This window comes from Adiantum capillus-veneris, chromosome 8 (genome assembly GCF_014529385.1).
Source record: "Adiantum capillus-veneris isolate H3 chromosome 8, ASM1452938v2, whole genome shotgun sequence".
In the NCBI taxonomy this organism is placed as follows: domain Eukaryota; kingdom Viridiplantae; phylum Streptophyta; class Polypodiopsida; order Polypodiales; family Pteridaceae; genus Adiantum; species Adiantum capillus-veneris.
This window is the reverse complement of record NC_140938.1, coordinates 60,182,046-60,205,725: the sequence shown is the minus strand read 5'-3', so window position 1 is coordinate 60,205,725 and position 23,680 is coordinate 60,182,046. Positions and strand designations below refer to the sequence as shown.

The 23,680-nt window shown below is 45.0% G+C and overlaps 1 protein-coding gene across 1 annotated transcript; it reads left to right on the top strand.

Annotated features, from left to right (window-relative positions):
• Positions 1-2,908: 2,908 nt before the first annotated feature.
• On the top strand, positions 2,909-23,075 carry LOC147452212 (uncharacterized). Its single transcript, XM_086518894.1, has 4 exons — positions 2,909-3,044; positions 3,184-6,394; positions 6,490-6,759; positions 21,808-23,075. Exons 2-4 carry the CDS (start codon positions 3,310-3,312, stop codon positions 22,248-22,250), a joined length of 3,798 nt encoding a protein of 1,265 aa, XP_086375020.1. The 5' UTR covers positions 2,909-3,044; positions 3,184-3,309; the 3' UTR covers positions 22,251-23,075.
• The last annotated feature ends 605 nt before the right edge of the window (positions 23,076-23,680 follow it).

Genomic DNA, 23,680 nt, shown 5'->3' with positions numbered 1-23,680 from the left:
GGTGATTGCCTATTGTCCTATACACGAATTAACAAGGAGGCATCTCATCGAGACGCACAATTGTAGCGATGAATACTACCTTGCATGAGTTGGCAGGCAAGCATGAAGCAAAAGCCACCATCAAACACTAGAATGTCATAATAAATAACCAATCCTATCCGGATCCAAAAACTCATGTAAATCTGGTTGCAATGACCCTCCCTTCGGATAAAGCAACCCAATCTGCGTAGAGCTAATCATGTCGCGAAGAACCCACTAATATTCATTTCAATCATATTAGAATGGCTTAAATGGTTGTCATATATCAAGTGGGAGCAAAGGTCTCATCAAAATCTATGCATTTCTCTTGTGTATAACCCTTCACAACAAGCCTTTCTTTGCAATGTAAATGCTATAATTTAGCTTACCTTAGGGTCACTACAATCGACGATTAAAAAAAAACTAAAATAACCATGTCAATATATAGGGGGGTCAATCCACGAAGGAAAACGTAGGCTCATTAGGCATTATGACATCTCAAAAGGATACAATAAAGCAATTACAACGCTCTTTTATATGCAAACCTCTCTTGTCACAATAAAGGGCATGTTTGCACGGGCTTCGTTCCACTCTAGCTCTCTTACATCAACGAACGTTGCCTCGCTTTCCCAATTCTATCGATTTTGGCAAAGTTGGGAAACCCCATCTTCTACCCCCGCTCTTTGAAATGCCAATCAATTCACATCGGTAAATGCTGATTGCTTTCAATGATATCGAGCCAATGTTGCTGACAAGAGACGGGGGTTCTATCCCAACCTGTGCGAAACTGCCCTAAAGTTTCTCACATGTAGCTCTTGAAAGCACTAATAAATGGTTGAATTCTTGTTTGTTTGTCTTTTATAGAAGCTCTAGTTAGGGTCTCCATTGCATATCAAATATACTATCCATTCATGCAACAATGTCAATCAATTGTGCGCCATCATACACGAGTGCCACACATTGAGTTGGTAGGTACTAGGCGGTACCATGAAGGGAATTTTGTTGCATTTTTTGTTTAGGTGAGCACCTTTGCATGTTTAGTTATAAACCTTGTTCTAGACGACTATGGAATAAAGGTCTTATAAGTGAAGGGATAGGGAATGGCCCTCCCTTGGGAGGGCCATTCTACAGGTCAGGTGACCGGCGGCAGCCAGGAGCCTATTGCAAATGAGTCGACCAATGGCCTTTCCCTCTCGTCACAGTTGCCGGGAGGATGACACCTCAGCAATCACAGTCGTCGAGAGGGTGACACCTCTTGAATAATAGGTCTTGAGTTCAACTCTTGTCGGATAGATCTTTGGGGTCTCTTGGGATAGTTTCCTACGACGTTAAAATCCTCTTCTTCTTCTTTTCTCTCTCTCTCTCTCTCTCTCTCTCTCTCTCTCTCTCTCTCTCTCTCTCAGAGGAGAGCCAACGAAGCAGTCATTACAACAAATCTGAGAGCCTACTCATACTAGAGGTACACTGCTTGATCGAGCCACGAAACTTGGCAGATCCAGACGTCCACGATCTCAGGGGGTCTCCCACTACTGACGAAGACTGCAACAGAAGATACAGATCACTCTAGCTCGACATGCAAGATGCCCAACCAAAGTACTGACCATGGAGGAGGTCGATGAGATCCGACAGCGACCAATGAGAAATTTCATCTGACCCAGAAACACCGCCCCCCCCCCAAAATTTCCTTTCTCCTTAGCGTCTTAGTGTTAGTTCTTTGTAACTTTGTAATTTCCGTACTCAAACACGGTATCAGATTCACCAATTGTACCTTTTTGGTCTCATAGGTCATTTTGGCCTTTTGAAGACGTTAATATAACATTTCATTTCATTTCATTCCTCTCTCTCTCTCTCTCTCTCTCTCTCTCTCTCTCTCTCTCTCTATATATATATATATATTTATTTATTTATTTATTTAGTTTTTTTTTTTTGGCATCTGTGTTGGTCTTCTATCATACCAAGACATAGCATTTGCCATAGCAAAATCATTCATTTTACTCGAGATTGTTGATTGGTAAAAGAGAGATCTTTGGCAAATATCTCTACTTTTAGGAAATCTCTCTCTCTCTCGCGCGCTCTCTCTCTCTCTCTCTCTCTCTCTCTCACACACACACACACACACACACACAACACACCCACTATTGGGCATTGATGGCATTAATGGGTATGTCATAGCACTTGATTTACCAAGACCTTATTAGCAATGAATTTGAGCCTATCCTGGATTCATATAGGTAAATATGTTTCGATCGTATTAGTGAAAATGCAAATTTTGTTACCATCTTCACTGATGCAAATACATGGGTTGACTAACGAGATCTTATATCTTCACTTTTTCTGTCGCGTGTATACCATGACATTGGCTCACATGGATGGCTACAACTTAGAGCAGATTCGCAGAAGGGAAGAAAAGGGGGGGGGGGGGGGGGGGGGGGGTGTTTATCCCCACCCACCCCCCCCACGCGCGTGCCCGCGGAGGTTCGACTCTGCCCATGCGGATGCGCCCTTACACTCTACACTCTATGGACTTGTCCTATAGAGGAATGCACGTGCAATAAACAAGTGCAATGGAAAGCACAAGTCAAGGCCTTCGCTTGTCAAAGTGGAATTTAGCAGGCTGCAGCACACATAAGTCAAGGCCATGGGGCCATGGCTTGTCAAAATTGTCGAAGGAATAGTCTACTGATGAAGTTAAAAACATTTAAATATTAACAGGCATCATACATTATGGACTCGTGAACAGTCTTTTTCTCCCGTGGATAATATTTGAGCCAAAACTGGATTATTTTTTAAGTCAAATAGTTATAATAATCCGAAAATTATTGCATTACATTTGAACCAGGTTCTGAATACAGTTAGTTCCAATTACATTTGAGCCAATTATAATTATTTCCTTTGGTCTCAAGTCTATGATCTTTAGTCACAGAAATTCTGACAAAAAAATTGGAGCCAACCAAAGGAGCATGGTGGGAGCATGCAGGCCATTGAAGCTGGTTAATAAGACCATCTTCCTGCAATATGTTTTTAGTGTAAGTGTTGCATTAAGTCTGCTTTTCTTCATTACCTATGGTTGAGCTGCAATATACCCCTCATGCAATCCTTTTATCTATTACTAGTCATGCATGCTGCAAGCAAACAATCTTCATAATCCATAAACTTCTCATGCAGGCCATTGAAGGTGGTTGATAACACCACCTCAACAGCAGCAAGGCATTTTCTACCATTAGCTTACTTCCACTCCACTCCATTTCATCACAAGTGCCAGTCTACTCAAGGAGAGCTGCTACCGCAGCGATGATGTTCTCTCTTCAGTTCCGTTGCACCTCACCACGCAATTGTCAGATTCGCTTTATATTCACAGCAATTTTTTCCCTGCTGCCCCTTCTTGTGAATGGCCAAGTACCACCCCCACCCATGGCTCCATGCAACCAAGAGGACATGCAGCTTCTCTTGGAGTTTAAGCAAGGCATAACCGAGGACCCATTAGGCTTGCTCTCCACTTGGTATAATCCAAACACCAATGCTAGCAGTGATTGCTGCATCAACTGGGTGGGCGTGTCTTGCGACAACTCTTCACGAGTTCAATCACTTCAACTTCCGGAGCTCCAGCTTGCTGGCTCCATCTCTGCATCATTGGGCTCCCTTCCGTCTCTGATCTCCCTTGACCTCTCCTCTAACCTACTCTCTGGCCCTCTTCCCCTGCAACTCGGCAATTCTTCGCTCTTGCAGACTCTATACCTACAGCAGAACCTCTTCTCGGGCCCACTCCCTCTCGAGCTCGGTCAGCTTTACAGCTTGTCGTCTCTTAACCTCGCCCACAACAACTTCTCTGCACCCATACCATTATCCTTGGGAAATTGCACAGCTCTCTTGTCTCTGGATCTGAGTTACAACAACCTCTCAGGTCAGATTCCATCCGAGCTTGGTAGCCTCAGTAGCTTGGAAACTCTATTACTCACTGACAATAAGCTCTCTGGAGCCATACCTCCATCAATCCTCCTCCTCCAAAGCCTATCTTTCCTCAACATCTCTACCGACCTTCTATCAGGCTCAATCGAACTAAGCTCCGCCTCTTGCAAGGCACTTGTCACCCTGGACATCTCCAGCAACACGCTTGACGGAAGCTTGTCTGATTCCATAGCCGCTTGCTCACAGCTCCAAATGCTCGCTCTTGGGCAAAACAAGCTCAAGGGAACCATTCCAAGTGCTTTGAGGAACTCATCCCTTGTATATTTAGATCTATCTAACAATACCTTAACTGGGCCTTTTCCCGCAGAGCTATGCGACATCTCAACACTTCTTGTCATATACATACCATGGAACAGTTTGAGTGGAGACCTTTCTGCATTCATTAACTGCTCTAGCTTAAACATTCTCACCACCGCCTTCAACCTTTTCACCGGTCCCATTCCACTGGAGTTTGAAACTTTCAGAGATTTGCAATTACTTGCTATTGGCGCCAATAGCCACTTCGGCACTATCCCGACCTCGCTCGCAAACTGCACTGGCCTTCAAGGGCTTATACTATCAGAGAACAATCTTACCGGTTTCACACCCTCCGAGTTTGGAAGCCTGGTATTCCTCCAAGTATTAGCTATTAGTCGCAACCAGATAAGCGGCACCATTCCCCCATCACTTGTCAATTGCTCCAATCTGGATCTTCTCTACCTCGATGATAACAATTTGGAAGGTCACATACCCTCTGAGATCGGAAAGCTAACCCTGCTCACTTCTCTCAAACTCTTCGGCAACCATCTAACAGGGCCCATTCCCACGTCGATCTACAATTGCACAAGCCTCCTCACTCTGGAAGTTGCAGCAAATCAGCTCAATGGAACATTGTCGCCCCAAATTCGAGACCTCAGAAACCTGCAAGTGCTCTCTGCTTTCCAAAACCAGCTCACGGGAAGCATCCCCATGGAAATCGGAGACTGCAAGGACATTTGGTCTGTATGGCTACATAACAACTTCTTCACTGGAGGAATACCAAGCACATTTGGTTCTCTCACCATGCTAGAAGAGCTTGATATAGGAGAAAATGCACTCAGCGGGCCCTTTCCTTCTGCCATAGCTAGGCTCACCAACCTTACTTGGTTGGCACTCTCAGATAATCGTCTCAATGGAAGTTTTCCATCAGAAGTCTTAAACTTGTCCAAAGTGACCTACCTTAGCCTTGGTTATAACCTCTTCACAGGAGAAATACCACAAGCAATCGGCAACCTAACAGAGCTCGTACTTCTGCGGCTTAGTCACAGCTTTCTGGAGGGACCCATACCAACTTCAATTGGACAGCTCAAGCAGCTTGTCAGATTGTATCTGGGGGGCAACCAGCTGAGTGGAAGAATTCCCTCAACAATCGCAAATTGCTCGAGCCTTATTCGTTTGGATCTTGGCGACAACCGCTTGAGCGGCGACCTGCCATCTGCAATAGGCAGACTCACAAATCTCGCCGAGCTTTTGAATGTATCCTTCAATCAGCTCAGTGGTATAATCCCATCAGAGCTTGGAGCTTTGCAACAGCTTCTGATCATGGACATCTCTCACAATCAGTTTACAGGGAGCATTCCAGGGTCTCTCGGCAGCTGCGTTATGCTTGAGGCTTTAGATCTCTCCTTCAACAATCTCACTGGACAAATCCCGAACTCATTCGGATCCCTCCTAAATCTTAAATCCCTCAACCTTTCACAAAATAAGCTTCAAGGAAGCATACCCACATCTCTCTCTGAGCTTCCCAGACTTGAAGCCCTAAACCTTTCATATAATGAGCTCGAGGGTGCAATCCCTGACAGTCCTGTCTTCCGCAACCTCTCATCAGCTAGCTTCACAGGAAATCCTGGTCTCTGCGGGGAAGTGATCGACAACCCTTGTGAGGCACCCTCTCAAGGCAGCTCACAATTGAGTAGCATGGCACGAGGCTTCATCATCGGTGCCCCTCTCTGTATTCTTGTCATTATAATAGCTATAGCAGTTGCCTTTTTGTATAGAAAAGCCCGGAGGGCTAAGGCCACAGTGCAAGGCGAGGTTGATATTGTCGACAAGAACCTGCTGAGACTAAGTGAAGATGAAATCAGAGAGGCAACCAATGGGTTTTCTGAAGATAATATTATTGGAAGGGGGGGATTCAGCACTGTTTACAAAGCTATCTTAGAAAACAGGGACCCAGTTGCTGTGAAGTTGATGAAGACTGAGGCAGACGACAAATCCAAGATCGCAAACAAGGCATTTTTGTCTGAACTGCAGACGCTGGGGAAGCTTCGGCACCGTAACCTGGTCAAAATTCTTGGGTATTGTGCTAACCTGGACATGAAGGCAATCATTTTGGAGTTTATACCCAACAGAAGTATGGAGTACTGGCTTCACGAGCACGATGTATCCGGAGGTAATCTTATGAGATGGTTTGCAAGACTATGCAGTGCATGCTCTTCACAAAACAGATATATATCTCAAGTCACAAGAAGTTGTATACTCATGCAGGTCCAGTATTAACTTGGAACCAACGACTGGACATTGTCAAAGGTGTAGCTCAAGGCCTGGTTTATTTACATCATGATTACGGCCAAGAATGTATTGTCCATTGTGACCTCAAGCCGAGTAACATTCTTTTGGGCCAAGACATGCAGCCTCATATTGCCGACTTTGGAACTGCCAGGATTTTGCAGCATCCAGGCATAGATAACAATGACGCAGTCAATGCATCAACATTGTCTACAATCTTTCAAGGTTCCATCGGCTATGTTCCACCAGGTATAGTTAAATAACCAAATTTTACTTAAAACCTTCTTGAAAAGGTGTGAAAACCCATAGAGCTCACATTGTAAAACCTTTGTTATTTGATTCGACCTTAAAAAAATTTGGACTGCTGCATTTCTCTCTCTCTATTTTTGTCACAAGAGAAAGACCAGACATGTACAAAGCACGCCATATGCCTCAACTTTGCAAAGCAGGAAAAAAGATAGGCAAACTGTGAAGAGCATGCGATCCTGGAAGGACTTGTTCTTGAATAAGTTACGGTCATCGATCACAGATGAAACCTGCCATAGCAACAGGCTCTCTGGATTCAGGGAGAGGATTCTGTCACGAGGACGTGGCAGTTATTAACCATGTCACAGAGATGTGGCAACTGCTAACCTTGGTTGTTGGTTTCTTTCCAATGGGGTTTATTTTATTTGTTTTGAGACCCTTTTTTTTCAAGTAGCAAACGGTCAGACATTGTATGGCCAATGTGAACGGTAGATTCACCGGCAGACGGGAAGTGGTGGGCACTGGAATTCGTATGGTAAGAGGATGTCTAGGCTCAGAGCAAGATCATATAGGTCCCCCCGTCGCACTTAGCAAGTTGGTGGATACTAGGAAGTGAACTCAATTAAGGCGTAAAGTCAAGGTGGGACTACCAACAAAAAGTATCCGACAGTTGGGCCACATTGCACTTTTGGATGCGGTCCCAATGAGGATAGATGGTCAGAAGACCAGTAGGAGCCCAACGGAAGCATCTCCTAAAATTTAGGGAACTGCTATTTTGGGCCGTGAAATGTGTTCGCGTCATTACCTTCGGTATGACTAGGGAAACATTTTATAACTCTGCCGCGAAGTCAACTGACGCGTCAGTTGGGATATTTTTAAGCGGCGAACCAAAAACAGGAAAATGCTTGAAAATGCGCCAAGTGTCACATTTTCATGCACTTGCTTCCTCCAGAAAAATGGGCGCTGAATTTATAACCTGGGAAGGCCTCATTATGCAATTTGTCACAGGTTAAGAGCTATGGAGTGCTTCCTTTCCCTCTCATGTACAGTGTGGTGCTAGGAGTGATGCCCTGCACACTACACACTGCTCTCTCTCTCCCCTACGTGCAGTTATGTGATGCCACACAAGAGGGCTACTCATTTGACTGATGTACAGTTGTGTGGGTTCATGCTTTTGTGCTGAGGCAAGAGCCTCCTTGAGCAGGAACAGGGATAGCTAGCTGCTGCTCCAAAGCAGGCACTGGTGAGGGTCATAACCTCACCGTCCAAGTGCAAAATCAGCGCTGTGTATGCGCTGTAAATTCACTGTTTTTCAGCCATACAGACGCCAGGACCATTGGGAATCGTGCCCCACTGGCAGAGGACAGTTAGGAGACTGTATGGGGCTGAAAACAGGGCAAAAACCAGTAAATACAGCGTGCTGAATTTACTGTTTTTGGGCAGGAAACAGAGGGTACACGCCAGTGCAAGTGAGTTCTAGCAGGGGAATTGGTTTCGCGCAAGTTTTGGGGCTGTTATGCTGCCGAAATTTGGCCAAATCAAATGGGAGCTAGGTGGATACACGTGAAGGATTCCCAAGACCTTACCTTGTAATTTACCCTCCTAAAGAATAAAGAAATACCGAAAGGGGCGCCAATTTTGGGGCCTACAGGTTGTCGGTGTCTGCTCGGAGCATTCTAGCTGCCGAGCCGTGTGTGTATTCAAGTGTTAATTCCCGTCGCAGGTTCTCTTTGTAAAGTGCTCTGTGTGTAAGTCTAAAGTAAAGAATTTTCGGGTGAGAGCCAACACCTACCGCCCCACTACGGGCTGGTTTCAGGATTCTCTGCATTTGATCATATATATACAGTTTTGGCTATCATTGAGGGTCGACAAGCACATGGACACTGTAACTATTGTTGGCTTGTGGATTTCCCCAAAGCTTTTGATACAGTACCTACAACGAGATTGATGCATAGATTGTTTGATTTGGGTGTTACTAGTGAGATTGCATGGGGGGATTTTGGCTCTTTATGAGACACTAACAAGTAGAGTGCACACTGCATATGCCAGAGGGCCTATCGGCGGAGATAGTTCAGTCACCATTAAGAGTGAAGCATGGATGCTCGCTCTCTCCTGCACTCTTTGGTGTGTATATTAATGAGGTATCCCGAGTATACTCGTAGAGAGGGACATAGAGGTGAACAGCTATCACACTTGGATACCCTTGTTGCTTTATGCGGATGATATTGTTCTCAATCTTGACTCGCCAAATGGGCTATAAAGACAATTGGATGCATTACGAAGCTATGCACACATAAGGAATTTGTCCGTGAACCTTGGCAAGATCAAACCTCAAGGTGCTGATATTTAACACAACACATTGGAAGAAGTAGCAACCGCTGCCAGAGCTTACCTTTGGGTTTTCCTCCTTTCCAAACATGTCGATGCACCGAGAGAAAAAAGAGCCTAGCCACGACACCAAGAGGATGCAAAATATGACCAAAATACCAAGTGTGTGAGGGCTGAAAATCTGAGTACAGCTCAATCTGAGAGCAGCCATCAATAAGTCCGATGAGATCTATTCTCCTAGCATCCAAAAACCATCATCAAATGCTCGGCTTGTGGAGTCAAATGTCACCAGTCCTCCGTCAACGTAAATGTTTAATTCTGGGTCCGCAAAAGATCGTTCGAAAGGAGTTTAGTAGGGAGAAAGAGTCTATCTATTGGTATCACGCTCGAGGGGCTTGCTTCAGGCCATAGAGAGCCTTTAGCAACCTACAAACCATGTCTCGGAAATCTAGATCCTCGAACACTCGAGGTTGCTCCACATACACCTCCTCTAAGTCACCACTGAGAAATGTTGAAACATCTATCCATCAAAAATAGAGGCCACTCGAAAAAGGCAACAAGGGCAAAAACTATCTGAATGGTCGCCATCCTCGCAGTCGGTGCAAAGGTCTCGTCATAGTCCACACCAAATTTTTGAGAAAAGCCCTTGGCAACTAGCCTTGCCTTCTGCTTGTCCATTTGTACTTGGTCTTGTAGACCCATTTGACACCAATCACCTTCCACTTGGCAGGCTGCGGAACCAACTTCCAAGTGGTTGTTTTTCTTGATGAAATCAAGCTCTTTCTGCATGGTCAACTTCCACTTTGGCTGTGAAAGCACCTCCTCCACTGTCAGAGGCCTTGATCACTACATATAACAAGGAATGGCCGTTTTCAGGTCTCCGTTCCCCGCTCCCATACTAAGTTCCCGTTCCGAATCCCCGTTCCGTGTTTCAAACGTGAGTACCCGTAACAGGGAATGGCATTTTGTGACACTTGCCGTTCCGCGTTCCTCCTTCCAGTTTCCCGTTCCTGGTAACCATGGATCACTGTCGACATCAAACCATAGTTCACTTGTAATAAAGTCCCATCTACCTTAGCAAATCAAAGTCGTTGAGATCATCGTGTAGTACTAGCTTCACGTCAATCAGATGGAAAATCTGAAGTCGTCGTATCTCGCAAGGTCTCCAATAGCCACTTCGGTAACTTGTCTGACTTGCTCCCTAGGGGAGGAGCTACTGGTATATCTCGCTCTAACTCTGCACTATGATGAGAACCATTGTCATCTGCATCATGTGAAGCCTGAGGGATAGGGGCAGGAGAAGAGGGTTCATCAAGAGGCAAGACAGAATCTGGGTCTCCAAGTATCAGCAAGTCAGGTATCGTCGTGGAAGACTCGGGCACTCTGAAGGTAAAAACTCATCGAAGACAATATCACGGCTGAGTACAACATCCTTCTTCTTTGGCTCATGAAGAAAATATCCCTCTGAAAGAGTACTGTAGGCGATTCTCTTGGACTTGGGATCAACTTCCCCCTCCATTCCTTCGGTACATGGACATACCTCCCAAAGATCCGAAAATGGGAGAGGTTGGGCTTGTTTTAGCTTCGAACGGGGTCTTGCCGGTCTCAATGCTCAAGCATGGTCCATGCATTTCTACTAGTGTCCTATTCTTCTGCTCCACAACTCCATTCTCTGAAGGGGATCCGGTATTCGCAAGCTCTCACTTGATGCCATTGTCCACACAAAACTGAATGAATGCTTCGGAGGTAAACTTCCTACATTTGTCCGATCGAATAGTCTACAACACTTGATTGCTTTCCTTCTCCACAAGAGAACATGTCACAAGACGGGCACCACATGCCAATAGAAAAGAACAGACTGAACAGACTTTTAGCACTTCAATAACAACTAAACTGAGAGAGAGAGAGAGAGAGAGACGACACGCAACACGGAGTGGCGTAATTCCACCCCAGAGAGTATTGGCCCCAAACCTTGGCGCCCCTTTCGGTATTTCTTTATATTGCATCAACACAGTACAAGCCGATACTCCAGACTCTACACCTTCTCCAGGAAGCATGCCAGAGAATGAGCCCTAGCCTCATATTTAAAGGCCCTAAGGCCCCAAAAGTAGTTTTACATAAAAAGCCTTCAAACTCAAAAGCTTTTGGTCCCAAAAGCAATGCCAAAAGCTGCCAACGTAAATCACGGAAATCCGTACAGCCGGCCACGTCATCATGTCGGTGCAATTTTCGAAAACTGCCACGACATTAGCTGCGGGTCTTGCTTTATTTTAATGTTTATGTCACCTGGGGCCCCATCGGATGAGGTCCCCATAAGTTGGTAGGACTTCTTATTTTGTTACTTGTTCTTCTTAGGGTTTAGGCCCCTCGGCCGGCATCTGTAAGTTGGCTCCATTCTTTAGGCTTTGACACGTCAGCAGTTTGTGACATCTCCCCTTCTTGAAAGAGAGTAATCGTCCGTGATTACAGCATATCTGCAAAACAACTCAAGTTAGCTCAAAAATTTCAGAGGGACATTCCGAGGGACAATCAGTTTGCTCTTTTTGTTAAGGAGTTAGCTTCTCCTTTTGGCTCTTTTGATCAAGGAGTTAGCTTCTCCTTTCGTCCAGATCGGAACTCTTGATATTCCGGCATAGTAAAATTAGCCATCACACCCATACCGTACCGATCTTCCACGAGTGTCTTGATGCACTAAAATTACATACCCAGGCAATCTCATCCAATTAGGAATATTCAATGGTTGGCACATCACAATGCAACACAAATGCTCACATATGCATGTTACAAGACATAGAAACATAAAACCGTCGATGAACACTCCCCCCACAAATAACCATCCAAGTCCTGGCCATGAGCTGTTCAACGACTCCCTCATCACTCCTCCCGCAAATAACCTAAAAAGGTCCGGGCCATGAGATATAGAGGCCTTTTACAACCAAACATCCCCCCATACCGCAGCCTGCGTCGTTTGGAGGTGCTGAGAGTAACCACTACTCAAACTTCTTAATACTCCTCCCGCATAACCATCCAGGTCCGGGCCATGAGTACAACAATAATACTCCCCCCGTAAATAACCACAAGGATGCGGGCCATGAGTAAAAACAACACTTTTCAATCATTCAATACTCCCCCCGCAAATAACCACAAGGGTCCGGGCCATGAGTATAAACAAGCATTCTCAAACTTCATTTCTCACTACTTTACCCGGGAGTAAAATCAACAATCATTGAAGCCAGTATTAAAACCAGAGTCAAACAATTCAAATCGGCACCAAGACAGGTTCAAAACAGATACCATCCATTTCAAACACACTTCCAAACAGGATCACCAAACAAGTTCTCAAACAGATTTCAAACTTAAAAAGCAATCTCGACACTTCTAGAGCTCGAAAAGTCGACCGTCTTTCCATCATGAAACCTGCACCAAAAATTAAGGTTAGATTCATTCCGTAAGGTCGTAGCCGAGCACAGCATGGTCCATCAGCTCTTGTGTTTCTTTAGCGGCGATGGTAGTCCCACGATAGCAATCGCACTGGACCTCCAAGGTCATCTGCTCATGAAGAGATATCTACTAGGAGTTGTCAAGAAACTTCATGTTATAATCTGCTAGGGTTTCCATGGATGATGGCAAGCATTTCAAGATACCCCACTCTGCTTGAAGTTGCACTCTGAAGGAAGATGTTAGAAACCATATAACTTCAGGCAAATTTTTTTTCTTGAAAGCTTGCCAAGTACCTGGAGTATGCTGCTTAGTAGCTATCAACGTCTGCATGGCACTGCCTCTGAGAAAAACAGCAGCTCGAAACAAACTTGGATCCTTCTCTTGTAAGTGATCTTTATGGCTTATGCCTTGTAAGACATGACCGGTGAAGACGGGAGCGCGCCCGATGCGCGATGAAGTAAGGGTGGGAGTGGCTAATAAGTCCGGGTTGGAGGGCGAAGATACCTCGAATAAATTTCCAATAGCTCTATCTGCTCTTTTGTAGGACTAGTATGCTTTCACGAAAGCACACGCCCAATGCTCTGATACCACTGTCACAAGACGGGCACCACGTGCCAATAGAAAAGAACAGACTAAACAGACTTTTAGCACTTCAATAACAACTGAACTGAGAGAGAGAGAGAGAGACGACACGCGACACGGAGTGGCGTAATTCCACCCCAGAGAGTATTGGCCCCAAACCTTGGCACCCCTGTAACAAACTTAGACACTCCAAGTCGAGAATCTACCACAACAGCCCAAATAACCACTTCAAATACAATACACAATTCACAATTGATTCAACACTAGCCCGGCGGAGTTCCGTGCCTAGAGATATTGGCCTCAAAGATTGGCGCCCCTTTCGGTATTTCTTTTTGTATTAATCTGAGTTCAAAGTACAAGAGTGCGGGCAGGCGCTCACACTCAGACTCTGCGTCCAGATGCTCTGAGTTGTGAATGGCCTACGCACTTATTTAAAGAGTACAAGGGATGCCAAAAGCAGAGCCCTAAAAGCTTCAAAAGCTGAAAATCAAAAGCTTTTAAAATAAAGCAAAAGCCTTCTGCTTTTCACCATCTCTCTCTCTCTTTCTCTCTTGAGAGGGAATAAAGCAAACAAAAGCTCTCTCTCTCTCTCTTTCTTCAATTGCGTAGCATAAAAAGCATCGTCCAAAAACTGCCGCAAAAAGCAAGTTGCCGTTGCTGCTGCCACGTCAGCACTGCCACAGCATCATTTTCTGTAGTCTTTTTAGGGTTAGGGTTTCTGGCAAAATTACGGTTTCGAGCAGAATTAGGGTTTCGGGCAGCCATGTCATCACTTTGTGACATACCATACCCCCCTGTTGAAAGCATTGTAATCGCCCTCGATTACGCCTGCAAAATAGACAGAGGCCATAAACCGTCTTAGCAGACACTGACTGTTAGTGCCTACTAGGAACACACATCTAGCACATGTACAAATCGACAGTCACATCACTAGACATCACAGGACATCACATGACATTCAACATTCATTCGGATCTTAGACCATGATTTATCAACAATGTAGCTAGCAATCGCATCTAGATCCAGTCGGGACCTCATTGATGCCCAATTGACTAACCCCTATTGCAACCATGTCTATTCGAGATCAATTAGACCAAAATGCTGCAATCATTTCGTCTATCAGTTCCTACACTTAAAAACAAGTCAAGAATAAATCAGTTTCATATTCAGGAATTCCATTTTATAACGTCATCCAGCAGAATACTGTCAACTCTCAGTATCCCTGAAGCTCAAAGAGACATCAGTGACTCTAGTATCAAAATCGAGGCATCTGTTGACAAAGGAGCAAAGTAACTCCCCTCTTGTGCATCCCACTGCACCGATCTCCGGCCAAGCTGAATTATGGGTTCCATTTGGAGTAGACTATGCTAAACCAAAAGCTTCGAGGTAAAGTTTCACAATCTGAGGAGTATCTGCTAGGTCCTCCTCCTCCATCCACTTCGCATCCAATGCAGGATAGTTCTTGAATTCAACCAAGAACCGCCTTCGGACTTTACCTTTATTCTTTCTTTCTGTGCCAATTTCTGTTCTGGAACGAGTATCTGCTCGTTTTCGTCCATTTCGTGTTGTTCATCATCAGGCACATCGTCTTCAAAAGGCTTCAAGAGACTCACATGAAAAACATTGTGAATCCTCCAAGTATTCTGACAGCTTCAATCCTAAGGAGATATCGTTTATCTTCTTGGAAAATCTGGAAAGGTCCACACTATCTCATGCTAAGCTTTCAAAGAAGCGTTTCTTTCCCTTTTTGGTTTCTTTCTCGAGAGTGCCTTCCCATAATGTAAGAGCACCCAATCATTCTCCTTCAATTTCAAATCGCGACAATGGCGATCTGCTGCCTTTTTCTGTCTTTCCCGAAATTTCTGCAAAGCCTTACCGACCAAGTCCCTCGTGAACTGGTCTGCTTCGTACTCAAGAAGGGTGAAACCTTTGTAGCAATTTCAAGAATCTCAAATGGCACCTTCCCCATCAAAGAGTTCAAACGTGTTTCTTGTAGGTATTTTCCACCAAAGGTAAAACCCTTTCCCACGTAGTCGTCTGATCCAACACAGAAGACTTTAACAAATCCAATACCACTGAATAGCAATCTCAGATTGCCCGTCAATCTGCAAGTGAAACGAGAACTGCAACCACGTGCCTATGTTCTCCCAAATAGCCGTTCGAAACAAACTCATGAATCTGGGGTGCCTGTCGAAGACAATCGTCTCAGGCATGCCATGTAATCTGAAGACCTGGGCAATAAAGAATCGTGCCCACGCTGTGTTCTCGGGAGATGAAATCCATTGCAATACTTTCCGAGGGCGGGTGGGTATGGGTAAAAAGACTGTAACAATCCCTGTGCTTCTGGCATACTCTGCACAAACTCTTCCACATCCTTCTTGAGTCTCGGCCAAAAGAAGTATCTCTCTACCCCTTTCAAGGTGGTAGCGATGCCGCGGTGACCTGTAAAAGGCGGACGGTGGCATTCAGTCATAACCTTTTCCCTCAACGGCTGTGCAACGCACAACATGGTTTTCTTCATCAAGTAGCTATCCCGAATGGAATAGTCTGCTACCATCTCCTCTTTCTGTATTCAACGGAATACATCTGCAAAATCTGTATCTGTGGCATACTGACCAACCAATACCTCGAAGTCTCTATGATGTATCGCGGAAATAGCCAGAACCAACGGCTTTTGAGACAAAGTATTTGCCACCAATTTCTTCTGTCCATGCACATGGACAATCTGGAAGTAAACCGTGACAAGATGTTTGCCCACCGCATTTACTTTTTCCGATAACTGCTTCCGTGACAAGTGGCGTAAACTCCCATCATCTGTAAAATTCGTAAAATCGACTCCGAGTAGGTAATGTCGCCACTGAATAAGAGCATGGATAGCCGCCAAAAGCTCTTTTTCACATATCTGTATTGTCAATTCCGGCCTTGAAAACAATCGGCTCTCATAGGCAATGACACTGGCCTTCTTGCATTAAGACCGCATCTAGACTACGACCACAAGTATCACAATATACTTCAAACGACTTCTGCAAATCCAGCAAAGTCAAAAATTGGTCATGTAGTGAAATTCTGTTTCAATTCCTGAAAGGCAGTCACTTTTGTGGGTCCCCACGAGAAAGGAACTCCTTTTTGTGTCAAGATATGCAAAGAGGAAGCAACCTCTGCAAACTTTCGAATGAACCGCCTGTAGTACGAACACAGTCCCAAGAAGCTTCTAACTTCATCGACATTCTTCAAATCGGGCCAATCACGGATAGTCTCTATCTTGGCCGGATGCATTTGCACTCCCGCTGCTGAGACAATGTGTCCCAAAAAGTGTATCTCTAGTAAGAAAAATTCACTTTTCTTTGCATTAATCACTAACTTGTGATCTCATAATGCTTGAAAGACCTGAAGCAGATGGTCTCTGTGTTCTGCCTCATTCTTGGAGAAAACAATGATATCGTCAAAGAAAGTGCCAACGAATAGCCTGTACTCTCGAAAAATCATGTCCATCATCCGGTTAAATGTCGCAGGAGCATTGGTTAAGCCAAAAGGCATCACCAAAAACTCAAATAACCCAAAAGTCGTCCGAAAAGCTATCTTGTAGACGTCTCCCGGCGCGATTCTGATCTGATGATATTCACTCTTCAAATCAATCCTGCTAAAGCACGAGGATCCCTGTAATCTGTCGAGTATATCATCGATCCTAGGAATCGGAAATCTGTTCTTGATGGTGATTCTGTTGAGAGCTCTATAATCGATGCACATTCTCCAAGATCCGTCTTTCTTCAAAACCAACAACATTGGAGAGCAATACGGTGAAGTACTAGGTTGGACAAGACCCTTTTCCAAGAGGTCTTTCACTTAGTTCATAATCTCTTTATTCTGTGCTCGGCTCACATGGTTAGGTGGCCGGTTCGATGGCGTGCTTCCAGGTATCAGATCAATGGTATGATCTTCAAGACGAGCGGACGGTTACTCGCCTGACAGGCCCTCTGAAAAGCTATCGGCATGAGTATGGAGAAAATCTTGGCGTTCTTTTGTTCAGGTCAAAATTTGCTCCTGGCGTTCTTTTGTTCAAGTCAAAACATATTCGACCTTCATCCATCGTTCGGTACTCTCTCAAAAAAAAGTGAGTAAAGAAACTGAAATTCATCAAGTACAATCTCTGAGCCCTTCATTTGTCAAAGTCGCATTCTCGGCCCGATAGTCAACCACGACGTTGTTCTTGTGGTACCAAGGAATTTCGAGTAGAACGTCACTACGCGTGCCCTATAACACCCCTGTCATTGCAAACAAAGTTTGCCAACGCTCCGTGTAATGGCCACATCCCGTCCGGATGCCACTCGAACTACCCCCGCCTGTGGCCTCAACCTGTCGGACGTAATTCCAAATCGAGCTGCCAATCCCAAGTCAAAAGAAGTTGGCCTTGGCTCCTTCAAAAGAGCTTCCTAATCTTTCATGTTGCCCAAGAAGCAGCAAAGTTTGTACTTTCATTCATGTGATTCGGTTCAGGCCCCACGCAATGTGGTACCAGTTCTGCTTTTTATCTGCCTTTTCTGCCACATCTCTCAGCTGCTTTAGAACTTTCTAGCCTTTCTTCATCCTGTTCATTTGGTGCCTTGCTAGGACACTTCGCGGAGATAAGTCCATGTTCCCCGCATCCAAAGCACTTCCCCTCCCTGACGAAGCGAGCCTCCTCCTGAGGAGTAAGCTTGGGTCGTGCATCTTTCTTTTCTGAGTTGCTCTTTCTCTTTCTACTTTCATTCGTCGAAGTCTGTTCGGCTCTCTGTGTCATGACCTCATCGGTGGGGTAGGTCAGACTGCCAGAGTGAATGGCAAAACCCCGTTTCGCATGACTCATCAACTCCTAAATAGAAGCTGACTTCTGTTCCAAGCAGTGATCTCAAATCTCTGTAAGTAGACCCAAGGTAAACCGCTCAATCTGTTCTCTGAACGAGGTCTTCTTGAATGAAGAGGCGGATAGAAAAGAGCTCCAGAATCTCTCGCAATAAGCATCCATTGTATCTTTCTTGGTCATCCGAAGATGGCTCCAACCAGTTCGTATATCACGTTCTTACTCTCGAGTCAGCCAAGAAGAAATAAAAAGGCTCTTGAATTTCAGCCATTTAACTGGCGCAGTCTTGTTTAAAAGAAGCGTGGACCACCAAGTTCGAGCATTCCCTTTAAAGTAAGAGGCAGCTCTCTAAATCTAGAGTGCTCGGAGTAGCGTCCTCCCGCGAAAGCGATGTCAAACTGTCGTACAAAAGACAAAGCCTTCGAAGCATCTCTATATCCCGAAAACATATCAAATTTAATTGACTGTCCACCTTCCTTAAATTCTCAGACTTTCTTGCTTTTGTCTTCCAGAAAGTCATACTGGTTGGCTTTGTGAAAATTCTTCTTCTTTGCATAAAAGTTGCCGTCGTCAGAGTCTGAACTGTCTGTAGACGAGTCCTCTGTAGAACTGTCTCTCACTGGGCAAGATTTAGACTTCTTTGCCTTTTACTTGCCCTTTCCGAAGCGTTGTTTCTTGCTTCGCTTTTTGCCTTTGCGGTTTTCTTCGCTCGAATCAGATGAGCTAGAAGAACTGTCAGAAGAAGAAGAACAAGAAGAATTGGGTACTCCTTCAAATCGAACACGCTTCTTCTGTTTCTTTGCCTTATCAAATGTCGACTGACAACCCAAATAACCCAAGAAGTCAGTGCCTTTCTTCGGCTTTTTAGCTTTGTTTTGCGCGTCAAAAAGCTGAGCAATCCGTGCATCAACCACCTCTTCTGATTCCTTCTCTGAATATTTCTTATGAGCAGAAGGTTTCTTGAGAGCGGGTTTCGGGGGTGGTGTTGTGGTTTTCTGCCACTGCTCGTGCACTTCCTGAAAAGAAGTCTCGCTCATATATTTTGCAAATTTTGGGTCCTTCACAAAATTGAGCATCATCTTTGTTGCATCGCCGATCAATTGACGATGCTCCATCTCTCATCCCTCCGCCTAAGTAGGCCCGAGGCGGGCCATACTCTCTGCCGGAATCTTCGTTGTCATCCCTGCCCGCATCTCCAGATGCAGAGGGAGTCGATTGATCCTTGCATGAAGCCATAGGTGCCGCGGAAAAAAATTTGGGAATCAGATTTCCCGTAGAAGAGAAATTGGCCGTGCTCTGATACCACTGTAACAAACTTGGACACTCGAAGTCAAGAATCTACCACGACAACACCAAATAACCACTTCAAATACAATTCAAGTTCACAATTGATTCAACACTGGCCCGTCCGGCGGAGTTCCGTGCCTAGAGATATTGGCCCCAAAGACTAGCGCCCCTTTCGGTATTTCTTTTTGTATTAATCTAAGTTCAAAGTACAAGAGTGCGGGCAGGCGCTCACACTCAGACTCTGCGTCCAGATGCTCTGAGTTGTGAGTGGCCTACCCACTTATTTAAAGAGTACAAGGGATGCCAAAAGCAGAGCCCCAAAAAGCTTCAAAAGCTGAAAATCAAAAGCTTTTAAAACAAAGAAAAAGCCTTCTGCTTTTCACCATCTCTCTCTTTCTCTCTTGAGAGGGAATAAAGCAAACAAAAGCTCTCTTTCTCTTTCTTCAATTGCATAGCATAAAAAGCATCGCCCAAAAACTGCCAAAAACTACCGCAAAAAGCAAGTTGCCGCTGCTGCTGCCATGTCAGCATTGCCACAGCAGCATTTTCTGCAGTCTTTTTAGGATTAGGGTTTCTTGCAGAATTAGGGTTTCGGACAACCACGTCATCACTTTGTGACAGCCCCTTTTTGGTATTTCTTTATATCTTTTCTCAAAGGAAATACTCGAACATGGTGGTCCACCCTTCTTCTGAGGAAAGAAGCTACAGTCAAGTGGTTGAAATTCAAAAGGCTCTTTATTTCTTCTTGATTGACCCGGGAGTACGAACGGGATATACGAACCGCTTGAAACCATCTTTGGATGACCAAGGGAGATTCTTTGGATGCTTATTGCGAGAGGTTTTGGGACTCTTTTCTACCAACCTCTTCATTTAAGGTCACCTTTAAGGAACAGATTGAGCGGTTTTGTTGCGGACTCCCTACAGAGATCCGAAACTACTACCTTGAACAAAAGTCAAATTCTATCCAAGAATTAAGGGGTCATGCGAAGCGGGGACCAAAGTACGATAGGCGAATTCAGATTTCTCACTCTGAATGTGGCTAAACGTCTCTGTGGTGTCCACCTCGCGCTCACTCGGGAACTCATCGCCACGAAACTCTTGGCGTATGCAGCTCAAAACAGTCTTGTAACTCACGCTCCCTACAGGACAGACCTCGTCACCGCTCTGCAATTGTTTGTCTACAAGCCTCGGAAGACGCAGTGATGCATGTCACCAGATGGGACGTGGAATCTATAAAACCAATGCGTGTCCAAACATCCTGAATCGACTAGGACAATGAAGCATCCTCTAACACCAAGTCACGTATGCACAATCCTTGTCTAGGCATAGAGGAAGTCTCAAATCTCAAATGCAAAGAAATGGGGCATGATCAGAGAGTACCTTCTTGTGCCGAAGAGGTAGTGAGGCAACCACTTGTATGGAATGCATATGTGACAGATGTAGAAGGCCGTCAGCTAGGCAACAGGACTCACATTGATTGGGCTAGAAGGGATGACGGGCCAGCAAGCGAAAAACGCCGTTTGTCTTATGCTTCCTTGCTTGGGTCACACAGGGTATTGGAGTAACCTACCGGATCCGGTGTTTTTGCATCAGTTCAGTAAGTGTTTTTGCATCGCACCATCACCAGCAGGCAGTGGTAAGCAACTCCAGCAGGCAGGGTTACCTCAGCAGGTTGTTCAGAAAATCACCAGCAAGCTGTGCAGGAGGAGGCAAAGAGCAGCAATTGAGGAATTTGCCAGAACCTGCAGGGGTAAAATCACGAGGCAGCAGTGCTATGAACCTGAACAACAGAGGTGTAGGTTGTGGGCAGCAAAACTGGCGTTCTGAGACAGGTAATCCACAGCATGTGCATACACAGGGTCAGCAGCAGGGTGCAGAAACCAAGATTGCTTTGGATCAGCAACAAAAGGATCACTTGCACCCTCTGTGTTCAGCACGGAAATGATATTGTAGCTTCTGTGAATCTGCTACACAGAATGCTGCAACCTGTAGCCCAGAAAATGACGAGAGAGCTGAAGGTAGCTGCAGTTGAGGCCAGTGCAGTCGCTGCTGTAGGGCAGGACAAAACAGCAGAGCAGTGCAGGTGCTGTTGTGGGGCACGACGAAGCAGCAGAGCAGCGCTGGTACTGTCAGATCACGTTTCTGCAGGCAGATTCGGCCTGCAGCAGCCAAATTAGGGTCCGCGTCGCACTTAGGGTTTGCTGCAGGAGGAATCGAAAGTTCTCTCTCTCTCTCTCTCTCTCTCTCTCTCTCTCTCTCTCTCTCTCTCTCTCTCTCTCTCCAACAAAAAAGTGGGACTTGTACCCTTTCCAAATTCTGTCATAGGCCAACATACAAGAAATATGGGAAAAACCCTGAAAAATATACAATGCCATCATTGGGAGAAAACACCCATACAATCACTATCGCTCCCTCACAAACACACATTGACCCAAAAAGTGATATCCAAAAACACTAGCCCTTTTCCATGCAAGACATAAGCATTGCATTTGAGGTGTGGTCAATGACTTGTTGTCCATTCTTAGATTGCTAATGGAACCATATGTGAACAACATCATTCCTTTTTTATTTTGCAGAGTATGGATCGATAGCTAAGCCCAGTGCAAAAGGGGATGTTTATAGCTATGGGGTTATCATGCTGGAGCTTCTAACAGGAAAAAGGCCCACTAATACAGACCTGGGGGAAAGCATAACCATTAGGAGATGGGTGCTTGAGAACCTAGGAGAACATGGCATTGATGGAATCTTGGACCCTCGAGTTTTGATAGCTGAGAAGACAACAAACAATGAGGTCTCCATGCAGCACTTTTACAGACAAGCAGAGCTATTCACACAACTTGCCCTCCGATGCACCAATGATAATGCCATGGATCGGCCGTCCATGAAGGAAGCTCTCCAATGGCTGCTTGAACATGTTGAAGGGGGGTTGTTTCCAAGTCCCAGCTTGGACAGAATTCTACAAGCTGAATCACAAGATGCCCAAGCACACCAAGTACACACAATCGCCTCTTTTGACTAGAGGCTCCCTACAGCTTCTCCATAGCCAGGCAGTGTAGTTCATGCATATTTCTTTGCAAGTATTATCTTACTTCTTGACATGCATTTTGAGTCCTCTCATCTTGCAAATGTTCAAGAAATGTCGAGATCAAATTCGGACATAATTGTTGTCAATTCACCATGTTACGTGCAAATTACGAGACATTCACAAGGTGCTACACATCAATACCTCGCAGAGTCCAGAGTCTTTAGTTTCGCAGCAAATAAAAGCAATTAACAAAGTCAATTAGCCACAGTTTATAGGTGGCTGGCCTTCTCGGAGTTTTCTATTTTACCGTTGTGGAGGGTTTTCTGCACATGTTGTTTGGGCCATCTTGAGATTGTTTGTTTTTCACTTCAATCCACTTTGTCATACAGTCAATCTATCTAGACAAAGCACATTTCTAGGGTTTTCTGCAAATGATCATCTGCTCCTCCTAAAGCTGTTGAGGAGAGGAATGACACGCTTGGAGGGGGCAACTTGTGCTAGAAATCTCAAGCCTTGGTTCTTATTGTTCATTTGTGGAGAAAATAGGAAGAGAAGAGAGCACTCACCCAGAGAGGGAATCCGGCATCATGTGTCAAGTTGTCTTCTTTAACCTTTTAGTTGAAGCAATGTTACAACATAGTCTCCCCAGGAAAGGCATCTGGAAAATCGAAAGCCGGGGAGAGGTCTGCTTGTGTTGACCACCATTTCATTATACTCTCGACAGAAAAACTTACAGCGGATGCATGGCAGACTCCGCAGAGGGAGATACGGCCTGTGTGTAATGTGCGCGCGAGCTTTAAAAGTACACCCATATCGCAAGTGGCGCCCGTCCAAAGCATGGCCGCCCATTTGAAAATGGGGGCGAGCGTGGAGGGCATTGGTGGAGGAGAAATGGAGAGTATAAGGTACCAGGGCCAATACAGTGGCAAGAAAATGAAGAGCGAACCGAGTGAGCTGATTCTTGTAAATGGAGCCGCTCGTAGAACGAAAGAAAAAGTGATAGTGATGTGGATTTTACCTGATGGTAGAGCTTGTGATAATAGCTCCTTAGCATCTCTCCTTGAAGCTTTTGCCAAAAACTCGATGACCTCGCATCACAAATGAGATTTTGCATTAAAAGATGTATGGGAGAAAAAAATGCACATTCTAGCATTCAAAGATGGAAAGAGATGCATTTTGTGCATTGCGATGCTTGTGCCCAAAAAACAAAGAAAAAACCATATGTATGTATGGTGTGGAGTTGGCACCATTCTCCATATTTATAATAATACCGTAAGGAACATGCCCTTCCCCGGCCAACCATCGAGATTCAGTATGGGAAGCTCTAAATTCAAATTAATGGCTAAATTTATGGATTGTGAAGGTGAAATGGCGAGTATCAAGAACCAGAGACTTGCAAGATATTAAAGAAGCAATAATTAAGA